Source organism: Triplophysa rosa, linkage group LG22, assembly GCF_024868665.1.
Source record: "Triplophysa rosa linkage group LG22, Trosa_1v2, whole genome shotgun sequence".
In the NCBI taxonomy this organism is placed as follows: domain Eukaryota; kingdom Metazoa; phylum Chordata; class Actinopteri; order Cypriniformes; family Nemacheilidae; genus Triplophysa; species Triplophysa rosa.
Window position 1 is genome coordinate 5,719,727 of NC_079911.1, and position 11,964 is coordinate 5,731,690.

General features: G+C 36.0%; 2 protein-coding genes across 3 annotated transcripts; one reads left to right on the forward strand and one right to left on the reverse strand.

Annotated features, from left to right (window-relative positions):
* Positions 1 to 1,564: 1,564 nt before the first annotated feature.
* anxa3b (annexin A3b) lies at positions 1,565 to 6,311 on the forward strand. Its single transcript, XM_057321562.1, has 14 exons — positions 1,565 to 1,654; positions 1,949 to 1,987; positions 2,176 to 2,223; positions 2,577 to 2,664; positions 2,820 to 2,914; positions 2,991 to 3,104; positions 3,263 to 3,353; positions 3,467 to 3,546; positions 3,637 to 3,693; positions 4,647 to 4,740; positions 4,857 to 4,952; positions 5,070 to 5,128; positions 5,286 to 5,408; positions 5,847 to 6,311. The coding sequence occupies exons 2-14, from the start codon at positions 1,973 to 1,975 to the stop codon at positions 5,910 to 5,912; spliced, it is 1,026 nt and encodes a 341-aa protein (XP_057177545.1). The 5' UTR covers positions 1,565 to 1,654; positions 1,949 to 1,972; the 3' UTR covers positions 5,913 to 6,311.
* An 831-nt stretch (positions 6,312 to 7,142) lies between these two features.
* On the reverse strand, positions 7,143 to 11,840 carry paqr3b (progestin and adipoQ receptor family member IIIb). Of its 2 annotated transcripts, XM_057321563.1 has the most exons (7): positions 11,707 to 11,840; positions 11,161 to 11,359; positions 10,921 to 11,083; positions 10,597 to 10,752; positions 9,080 to 9,277; positions 8,863 to 8,953; positions 7,150 to 8,620 (listed from the first exon to the last, which is right to left on the reverse strand). In XM_057321563.1, the coding sequence occupies exons 2-7, from the start codon at positions 11,343 to 11,345 to the stop codon at positions 8,484 to 8,486; spliced, it is 930 nt and encodes a 309-aa protein (XP_057177546.1). In that variant the 5' UTR covers positions 11,346 to 11,359; positions 11,707 to 11,840; the 3' UTR covers positions 7,150 to 8,483. The 2 variants fall into 2 exon arrangements, with proteins under 2 accessions (XP_057177547.1, XP_057177546.1); XM_057321564.1 differs by lacking the exon at positions 10,597 to 10,752 and having other exon boundaries at positions 7,143 to 8,620.
* Positions 11,841 to 11,964: the final 124 nt, after the last annotated feature.

Here is an 11,964-nt window from a genome sequence, read left to right on the forward strand (position 1 = left end):
TTGTGTTGATGGGTCATTTTTTGTCATTTGTGTGTTAACTTGATGTAGTAAGATTATCAGAGATCATTGAATAATAAATGCGAGAATAAACTGATTTTAAACAACAAAAAACGCACCGCCATGCATGAAATAACACAGGAAATTAATACGGATCATTTTAGACCCAGATTGCGCATTAGAAGGGGTTTGTATAGCTTGTGCATCAAAGGGTTAAAATGCATTTGAAATTAAATATTTATTAAGCATATATAATGTATTATTTGAAAATGTAATTTAAAACACAAATATATTTTCAATAATATACATTTAAATTCACATTTAAATGAATCGTTTTCAATGAATTATCATGTCAATGTCCTGTCGTGCCACTAGGTGGTACTACGCCACAATTTAAGAACCACTAAATAAGATTTTATGAGTTGTTGACACTAAACCTCATTGTAAATGGAAAAGAACCCCGATATTAAATAACATTATAAAGTTACCAGTTAGTAGAAATATGATGTTTAGATGAGGTTTGTACACCTCCTCACATTGGTTGAAACCAACAGTAACAATGGTTTTTTATAAAACATTTGTACTTGTATCCTACCTATTTCTTTATACAATTATTTGTAATATCCCTTACGAAAATTTACCATGGTTTTACTACAGTTAAAACCAAAAAAACATGGTTACTGTTTACGGTTATCACAAAATAACCATGGTTTTGAAAAACATGTTTTTTGTAAAAACCATGTAAACGATGGTTACTGTAGTAAAACCATGGTTTTGCCCCAAGTAATCAATGCACCAAAAAAACATGGTTACTACACTTGTATCACAAAAAAAAACATAATTAATTTTCGTAAGGGATGGTCAGTTTTGTCTTTCTTAAGATGTGTTTTCCATATGTATTTTCTCAAACTAATTTCTTTGTTCTGTTGAACACAAAAGAAGAGATTTTGAAGAATGTAGCAAACAGTTCTGGGGCACTTTTGACTACCATTGTAATTTTTCCTAGTGAATGGTGGCTGTTTGGTTACAAGCATTCGTCCAAATATCTTTCTTTGTGTTCAACCAAACAAATAATTTTATACAGATTTGGAACCACTGGAGGGCGAGTAAAAACGTTTATTTTTTATTTTTTTTGGGGCGAACTGTCCCTTTAAGTACAATGTTAAAAACATTAAACTCTTTCTGAACAAAAATTCTAGTGGCCTAAATCATTTACTCAAAACCTTAAAGCTAGATAGACATGCATTCAAATCTCATGCATTTTTTAAAACACATTTGCACTCACTAAAACACAATTCATACTCTTTCAAAACTGCTTCACAGATGTAAAGGGAACAGCTTTTGAATAACACTGCCACTACTACTTGTGTGAGTATCTATTTCACATCTGTCTATCTGACAGTGGGATGTACTGTACAACTGATTTGTTTTATTGGACAATACTACAAGATCACTTCACGTTATTTAAATGCAACTTTTTAATATCTGACTTTAGGAAGCACAATGTTTACTAAAAAGTAAAAGTCCTGTTCTGGGCGAGAGTCCAGGCAGAAACGTGATCTCATTTCGATCTCATATCCTCTGAGTTGGTTTGGGCGTAGCCGCAGAGAGTTGTGAAAGGTGTGGCTTACGCTGGACGGAGAGACGTTTTCTAAAGGTAAAGTTGTGTGCTCTGTAGGGATTTTAAACGATTATTTCTGTCGAATCGTGCATTTATCAACGTTCTTGAATTGTTTGTCATAATGTGTTGCCACAATGCTTTTGACGCGGAATGTGTTGTTGCGTTAGCTTCATCCTACTGTGAAATGTGTAGCGGATTTGAACTTGTAACATTTTATAAACATCTTTGGTATGCGATTGTCATCGGGGTGACGTTATCCTCCGAGAAAATCCATTAATGCTTTTCTTCAAACGTGTAAAGAATATCAAGAATATGTTTGTTATATTGCAGAAATAAAACCCGCAAACATCTGCAATGTCGTCTGTTTGGGTAAGTACAGCCGAAGAGTGGGCTACATTTAATCCTTTTGATACATCATCAATCTAATGTCTAATAGAATTACGTGTATTGATTATGTAGGCTAAGTATTATGCTAAAGGAGTTCTTGGGAAATATGATGTATTGTTTGAATAAATTAAATATACGTTTTTATTCAAAGTATGTACTATTTTTTGTAGGATGATTTGGATCTCCTCCTGGACTCCCCCTCCTCTCTTACTGTAACTGTAAGATTGCCAATATGTTTTCCTGTTTTATAACCCTTGAAGGGATAGTTGGCAAAAATAAAATTCTTTCACAATTTATTCCTCCTCGTGTCCTGTATGACTTTCTTTCTTCTGCTGATCACAAAAGAACATATTTTGGGAAACGTTGGTAACCAAACAACACTGGACCCCGTTGACATTTCTCAAAATATCTTTTTTTTTGTGTGTTCCGCTGAAGAAACGATTCATAAACAAGTTTTAAACAACATGAGGCTGAATAGGTGATTTTAAGTCAAATGTGCAGATATCTTCCTGATGTATTAGATCATGAAAATGTAATTGTCAGTTTGATGTTTTATCCATAACCCATGTAGTCAACAGCACGTGGGACCGTTAAAGAAAAGCCTGGCTTTAACCCAAGCGAGGATGCCGCTGCTTTAAGAAAAGCTATTGAGGGCATTGGTAAGTCATTAAGTTAGCAATCAAAGGTGTGGTTTTATAGTCCTGAAGATATTACTGTGCACACAGGCCAGTGGTTTACTATTGGCTGATCATTGTTCTGTAACAGTGAGTCAGTGTATGTGTGTGTAAATGTGTGTGCGTTTGTAATTCTTCAGGGACCACAGAGAAGACTATTATTGACATTCTAACTCAAAGAAGCAATGCCCAGCGTCAGCTGATCTGTAAAGCGTACCGAGAGGCTACAGGAAGGGTAAAGGCTTAATCTGTCGCATACAGTGTCGATTGTTTACCTTTTGAATACAAACTCTCATGTTTTCGTATTTTAGACTCTTAGTGATGACTTGGAAGGGGACACTCATGGACCATTTGAAGATGTTTTGGTTGCTCTGTTAACGCCACCTGCTAAGTTCGACTGCCAAGAATATATACGGGCGATAAAAGTAATCTCTTTTCTTTAGTTACAAAAATAATTCTTTTGAAAATATTTAGGTAGCTTTAATCACAAGTAGTACTTTGTTTGACTGTCGCTGATGCAATATAGACAGGCAATAAATCTCATTATTTGGACTTTTGCTGATATATTGTGTTGTCAACATAGGGAGCCGGTACAAACGAAAGCGTTTTGAAAGAACTGTTTGCATCCCGCTCCAACCATCAGATCAATGCTTTGTCTGACGCGTATTTGGCAGGTTCGTATTTCATCAGGGGTGTTTTAACTTCACTTACTTTATCAAAAAAGCAGAAGAAAAGATTGTGTAAATGTTATGGGAACGCATTATGTTACTTCTGATCTGTTTTACAGAAACAGGAAGATCACTAATTCATGACCTTCAATCTGAAGTGTCAGGGGACTTTGAAACCACCCTGGTGCTGCTCGCTGAGGTTCTGTCAAATCAATAGTCCTGCATCATATTTACATTCATTCAAATAAGGTGCACTGCCTTACTATTTGTTATTCTGTCTGACCAAAAGGGAAAGAGAGACGAGAGTACAAATGTGGATGCAGCAAAAGCTAAAGAAGATGCTAAGGTGAGGTCAAGAGCCTGCTGTTTGTGCAGATGCTTGCATCAAGTCGCTGTATCTCAGCTAAAAGAGTTCATTTGTATTTACAGCTGCAGAAAACCATTCCAAATTGTTATCTAATCAGCATTTCTAGATGTATTGTGGCCATTCCAGTCCAGAATTTCAACAAAACAAATCTCAGGAGTGATATAAAGTCATTCAACAGCAATGTGAAAGACTGATAGCATGACAAAACTCTGATAAAAAATCGCAGTCATCACATAACAATAGAATTTTTGAACCTTTCCTAAATAAATGTACAAATATTACTGTTGTGTTGCTTAAAAGTGAATATAAACTTAAAATACAGAATTTCATTTCCTGCAAAGAAACGCAAATAGAAATAATATTCGTATTTGAAATTTGGGAGCAACATTGTTAGTAGTTCACAGAATTGAACAAAAATGATTATTTTACCTAAACACATCCCTATAAAGAGTAAATTCAGAAAAATAATTTTGAAATGCTATCTTAAATTTTTTCCGCGGCTATATGTTTTTCATGCATATATTTTTATTTAGCCAATTCTTAAAGTGGTGATCTTCCTGGTAAAGGAAGCATTTTATAAAATGTCTTGCTAAAATGTCAGCATTTAGTTTAGCAAAATGTCTGAGCTGTTCTCTGTACAATGAAAGTGAATGGGGAGCACGGTCTGTCAAGCCCATAAAAGCATTAAGCATTATAAAACGGTATTCTAAGTCGCCTGATGTGTAAAGCTTTATGTGTCAACTCAAAGTTGTTATTTACTGTAAATCTTGCTGGGCAGCTGTGGTCACTATTCATTTTTATCGTATGGAAAAGAGCAGCGTGGACAGTCTGCTGCACATTTCTCATTTTGTGTTTCATGGAAGAAAAACAAAGACACAAAAACGAGAAACTGACGAGATTTTCGCTCAAACTGTCCTTTTAATACTCTACAGATCTTATATGAAGCGGGGGAGAAAAAGTGGGGCACCGACGAGAGCAAGTTCATCGACATCCTCTGCCGTAGGAGCGTTCCTCAGCTCAGACAAAGTATGACCAACTACATTAGGTGTTTTTCTCAATTACACACACATTTGCAAATAATATTTGAATGTGATCAAATGAGTGCATACTATGTTAAAAATCACTTTTGTGCTGTATGTTAGCTTTGGTTGAATATAAGGCTGTGAGTGGAAAGACCCTTCAGGAAAGCATTGAGAGGGAGATGTCTGGAAGACTGGAGGATATTCTTGTGGCTATAGGTAACATCTGAAGTAACACAACATTTTCCTAAAGAAAGTATCACTACTACTGCTCAGGGTTAAACATCTCAACATATCCAATGTATCGACGTAATACTTTACTTTTCTATTCTATAGTTAAGTGTGTGAAGAGTGTCCCAGCATACCTTGCAGAGCGGCTGTATAAAAGCATGAAGGTTGGATCTGTTTCTTTCTCTTATTTCTTTCTCTGTCTCTTTTTTGGCACGTTTTACAAATTTAAGTAAAATGCCTAAATGAAATATAATACTATAATAAACGATTCACAAGAACAAAGCAGACATTTTTAACGGTTCATTTTTGTGTTTTATTCAGGGTGCTGGTACCACTGAATCCACCCTAACTAGGATCATAGTGAGCCGATCGGAAATTGACCTGCAGGACATCAAGGCAGAATATAAGAAACTGTTCGGCTGCTCTTTATATTCTGCTATTGAGGTGAGAATCAATAAATGTGAACATACAGTTCTAATGCTTTTAATGCTGCTCGATGACTCATCATTTCTTATAAAAGTCATGTAGCGAGAATAAAAAATATATATATTATTATAGAAATAATATAATTAGCACCACCTTAAAGTTGTATGAGAGCACATGGCTAATGCATCTTTGTGAGATTTATAAATGTGTTAATTAAATTGGAGCCAGATTGGAGTACATACTACTTAGTGCATAACATCATTGCTCACCCATGTGTGAACATGATTAGGTTTCTTCTGCACATTCGCTAGTGTGTTTTTGTGCATTACACCCTCTTTGCACTGTGACATGACATTCCCATTGTATTTACAAATCTTGTTTTGTTTTCCCTTTGTCTATGTCTTCATGTCAGAATTCACATTAATCTTATATCGTTGTGTGTGTCTTTTGATTTAGTCTGAAACATCAGGAGATTATCGCCAAACACTGCTGAAGATCTGTGGTGAAGATGGCAAAGCCTGAGCCAAACACATATCCAAAACTATTCCAACTATGTGAAGGTGTCAGTAAATGTTTAAATGTCACTTTTATAAAAATACAAAAAAATATATCAGAAGACCCTTATAAACTTTATTCTTAATCTAACAGGATTTTTTTACAATCATAGTTTATATAGCTGGGTTTTATAACCTTTACCTCTAATGATATTTATAGGACGATAAAGCATTTTTCTTTGCCAGAGCTAAACAATTGTATGTGTTTACATTGTGAAAATTAATAGATTACAGTAACTGAATAATAAACACAGATATTGATATCTGTGTGTTAAATACTGTCTTCACTGTGTAGTATTCTCTTGATCCAGCAGGTGGCAGTGAACTACAATTTAAGGGTTAAAATGATTAAAATCTGTGTACGGATGTCAAATGTTTTATTTAAAAAGTGTTTTTTTAACATTTTTATAATTTGTTTATATCCTGTGTAATGGAAACATTGCTTATATTCATTTTTTTATTGAATCATTCTTTAGCAAAGCTAGTTATGCATATACATACGTAGCTAAGTGTTCTCTTTTTACTTTGCCAATAATATATTTTTCCAGTAAAGTGATTCATGGTAGAAATGTGCCTACGACTTAAAGGTTAACGAATATTTTCAGAAATGTATGTCTATAGCACCCCTAAGAGATATTAGGTAGTCTGTATACAAGATCAAAGTATTGAGACGACAAAGAAAAGGCCATATAAGGGCAAGGAAGTAAAAACGATGAAGGATGATGAGAATTAGAATAAGGGTATAAAGAGGTATGTAAGGGCGTACTCTCATTTCGCCCGGTTGCTCTCAACTGTGCCCGAGCGCGATTGGCCCCACTCCCCCCGCTGGCCTGTGCTCACATTGCTCTTTTTTTATTTATTTTTATTGAGTGCAAATTTTTAATACAACAAAATGGCATCAATAACTATACAAAGGAAACTAATCTGGTATGGAAGGCTCAACAGAGTAGGTCCATATTATTCCCAGACAAAAGAAATATTACAACAAACTATAAGGCAAAACATAAAATAAAGTAAATTATATATAAATAATATAATTACATCAGATTATACAATACAAACAGATTAAATAATTGTAATGCCTTTTGATTTTTCATTTTACTAAGGGCATCTGAGAAGTATTTTAGATCCTTTCTAAATACAACAAACAAAGGAGATTTAAAATATCTGCATTTATGTATAAAGAGTTTCGCTGATAAAATAATAATATTAATCAAATCGTTCAAAACGGAGCACTCTTTGGTAATTCCAAACAATATAACGTGTGAAGTGAGAGTGAAACCGTCAGCAAATATACCCCTTTCTACCAGCCAATCCTGCAAAGCTTTCCAGAAAGACCGAGACAAATAATAAGTAAAATATATATGTTCTGTATCTTCAAATAATTGCTTGCATAAATGAGCTCACGTTGCTCTTAACCATCCACACCCGGGCACGCTTTCATCATTACGATGCGACTGCTTCGAAGCAAACTAAACAAAGCGATCCCTCTCAGGATCTGGCCCACCTCTTCCAAGCGAGCCAGGGACCGCTAAACGAACCCTGCCCGGGTGCGATACAGAGCGATCACACTAGTCAAATGAACCGGGCTTTGGGGGTCAAACGTGCTCGGGCACCGTTCAGATTGCCTAGTGAGAGTACACCCCAAGACATAGAAGAGGGCTCCACTCTCTTCAGACTGATAATTGTCATTCTGTATTGAGTTGTAAACGGGTTTCACGTCGGAAAGTGTTACAATGGTCTCCACTATTCTAGAGATCAGTATGAAAATGTCCAAAATCTGGATCCAAGCATCACAAAAACTTTGAAAAACAGCTCTAAATTCATCAACAACATTGAAACACATCTCAATTGTTGATCCGAATTTCCTGTTGTTGTATAAAACACCATAAAGCATTTTATTCCATCATTCAGATTTTAATAAGTTTATATTATTCCAAAATATTAAAACCACAAACACAGAAAACTCAAGTTTCTACAGTTCTGAGTACTTGTTCATAATTCAGTACATGTCTACCAGTATTTACCCTTTATTCACAGTCAGCGTTGCTTGCTTTCACATTATTTGAATCTTAAAACCAGTTTCTAGTGCTTAATGTACGCAAAACAAACCTTTTTATACTTAAAATAAACTTAAAATAACAATGCATCAACCACAAAAGAATGATAGTGAATATTATTTAAATAAGAAATATTCCAGGAAAGTGAGGTGATGTAACAGCATACCCAGTACAGTTTCAGATCCCCATAAAACACCACATGTAAAAAGCTCATTACAAAAAGTACATATAGTAACAGATAAGGGTACCGATGTTTGTTCAGGCAGAGAATAAACAAATAAAATAGATTGCACTTAACATTGCGGAATGGAGTTCCAAGGCAAATGAGAGGTAAAGTTTCACTGTGCGACTCAAGCATACCCACAATGTAAAATAATGCCCACCAAAAACAAATGTGTTTGTTGTATATAAACACAAGGCTCGGATGATTTTAAGCATGATATCTGCAAGACCGTAATGATGCTCATGTGACTTCTGTGTTAACCGCTGCTGTCTGTGCAGGGCTGATTGTGTCTGTAGTTCATGATGTAGATGGCAGTCTGGTGCCACCAATAGAACATGACCACCACCAGCATGTGCCAGAACTGATGACTGGCACCAAGATAGTTCAGCTGGCCTGTGAGGATGGATAACAAATAAATATGTGAATTTTTGCTCTTAAATTAAAGCAGTTCTTTAATAAATTATGTAATGCATCATATAACCTATTCATACAAATGAGTAACATATTTCAGATATGTTGAAAAAACAATAAATGGATATTTGATTAATATAGTGCACAACACAGTATAAATATGTATAGAACTTAGAATGTATAGTATATACAGTAGATTGTATAAATTGTAAATAGAACAACACCTGGAAAGTAGCGTTCTGGAATTTTACTGATGTAGAACAGGAACGCCGAGGCAGCAATCAGATACATGATCAGGACTCGAGGAAAAAACACCTGCACAAACACAGAGAAAGAGACGTTAACGTGATCTGTACAGATGACAAAACAGCATGTTCATGTATATTCACTGGTAGAACTATGCATTAATACATTACATGAGACAACGATAAAAAACATCACCTGTACGATATCTGCGTTAAATCCTCCATTGAGCCAGACCCAATGGCAGGCCGGGATTATCCCGTAACCGGCCACCGAGCAGAACATTGCAGATCGCAGTTTCTTCCACTGCTGCGTGAGGTAGTGCGGGTGAATTTGAGCAGCAAACACAGCCAGGATCAGAGCCAGCACTGTCAGCAGATACACCTGCCTCCAAAACTGAGACAAATGAAATTAAAATGTGTTGCTAGTTGTGAAAACATGTAATATTCAAGGCATTTCATATGGAATTTTAAGAAGTTCTTAAATCAAAATTTAGTTAAACCAAAGTTCAATCAAAATAGATGTTGGGTTGTTTCTTTGAGATCTTTATTAGATTGAAATGCGTTTAAAGGGATAGTTCACCCAAAAATAAAAATTCTGTCATCCTTTTATTTACCCTCATGTCATTCAAAACCTTTATATGACTATTCTGTAGTGATGGTGAAATGAAGCTTTTCGAAGCATCAATAAAATGGTTCATTACTCGAAGCTTTTCAAAACGGTGCACACTAGGGCGCCATCTTGGGGTCCAAGGGTGGAAAGCTGTCTGTGTCCATTTATATTTTTTATGTTTCATGTAATACGTCACTACACATCAATAATAAAAAAAATTTGTATGTTAGTGTTAATGTAGCACTTAGGCCTAGGCTTTACATACTGAATGAATAACTGACTACATTTAAAAAAACTCAATAAATGGAACAAAACTACATTTTTATAAGTGTGCTTCGATCAGCATATGCAGTTATTCATAGAAGCTTTTGTCTTAGTCCTTAAATTCATAAGCGAGGCTCATGTAGACATATATGACAAAATAAAATTATTGAATAACTGTGATGTGATTGTGAACTGGGGACTACTTTTGTGGGCAATAGAAAAATCTAAAGATTTCTATTAAGGAACAGGACGTGTTTAACGGTGCGAGGCTATTTCTTTATTATTTCCTGCTTTTGCTGCCTTTGGTATATTCTTTCACCTGTGACAGTTGTAGTCCCAATTCACTACTGAAGTGAAAGAGACAATCGAACAAGGGTTCGTGAAATTTGTGAATCAGAAGCAGTCACGTGATTGTGTCTAAAAACAAAGCTTCGGACATCACTGATCACGTGGTTATGGCAAAAGGAATCAAGCTCTGGTACAGTGCTTCCCTGTGAGAGGCTTCGTTTTTTTAAACACGCTTCGAAGCCTCGGTGTCAAACCTCACATCACTACTATTCTGTGGAACACAAGAAGATATTTTGAGAAATGTCTCAGTGGTTTTGTATTCATACAGTGGAAGTCAATGTGGTTTGGTTATCAACGTTCTTCAAAATATCATCTTTTGTGTTCTGCAGAAGAAAGACATACAGGTTTGGAATGAAATGAGGGTGAATAAATGAAATATTTATCTTTGGGTGAACTATCCCCTTATGTGTAGAATAACAATAACTCATTTAAATCATTTCAAAACAGAAACCCCCCTGCTCTGAATCCCATTTAATGGAGACAAATCATACACTGTTGCAGTAGAAGGCATAGAAGACTCCAGGCACATAACATCCCAAAATCCCCACAGATATTCCAGCATAATCCAGCGCAAGCCAGCGGCGACACGTTTTCTCTGAGCGGTGGCAACAAAACAAGTGGTAGCCCACAGAGCACAACATGCACACCTAATTACAAAAAATAAAATGTCAGAATACTGACACTGACAGATTATTTCATTTTATAACAACACAATTTTAATACATTCCATCTAGACACTTTTAACCAAAGTGATTTACAGTGCATTTCAGGTATACATTTTCACATATGTCCTTCCATTTATTTGTGTAAATTACCTGAAAACAAAAGAGTCCTATTGAATAAATCACATAGTCCTCTCGTGACGCCCCTGCGGACGGAAGAACCGTTGCCATGTCCTTCACGCCCAGCAAGAAGAACAGGAGGAACCCGAGCAGATGACTCCAGATGTTCACAGTCTCATTGGACAGAACGAACATGCTGTGGGATGCATGCAAAAACGATCAGTGTGCTGGCTATAAACATGCACAAACAAAAAAACATCTAAGAAAACTCACCTTTTAAGGCACAGCATTGACGGCAGGTGCGCTCGGTATCCATCTGTGATGTATGGATTCTCCTTCAGGAACACTGGGATCTGCTCATAGGTGTACAGTCTGATCCCTCTTGGCACAAGCACGGGCCAGTACTGATAGCTGCCCAACTCAATGTAATGAGTGCTCTTGAGAATACTCTGAGGCATCTTGGTTTACCTGGCTGCAGAAACGTGAAAGAAAGTGTTTTGTTGAATTCAGTTGTGTGTGTCCCACATAACAGACAGTAACATATTGCTTAAGACTCACTGGGTCTTGAGAAGTGAACTTTTTGTAGAGGATAATTTCCTAAAAAATTGTATTAATAAATATGATAAATTCTCTGAGTTATATTGAAGTTTAGAAAACACACAGTGACTTCTAACTGTTCATGCAAATGTTTTGTTTCTACGACACTGTTGTTGTTGGGGGAGCTCGAGCTGCTGCAGTCTGCACATCTGCGCGCATTGCAGTGATCAGATTAGCGTTTAAATCCATTATCACTATCTGTAAATACATCAAACATCTCACCTGAAGGTTAAGATCAACCGTCTGTCCCATTCAGAAGTATGAGTTTGCACATTTCTGCTTAACAACAAAATACGGGTCTCATGTTGATGGCTAGCGGTTAGCCGTACGGCTAAAAGCTAAAGTAGCTGAATGAATGACAGGAAAATCCTGCGACAAAGCACGCGAGCGCAGATTGGTCCTGTTTGAATAACGCCTGTCTTAATTTTTTTTTTTTAATTAAATACAAGAGTTGATGAGAATATATATTGCATATGTAAA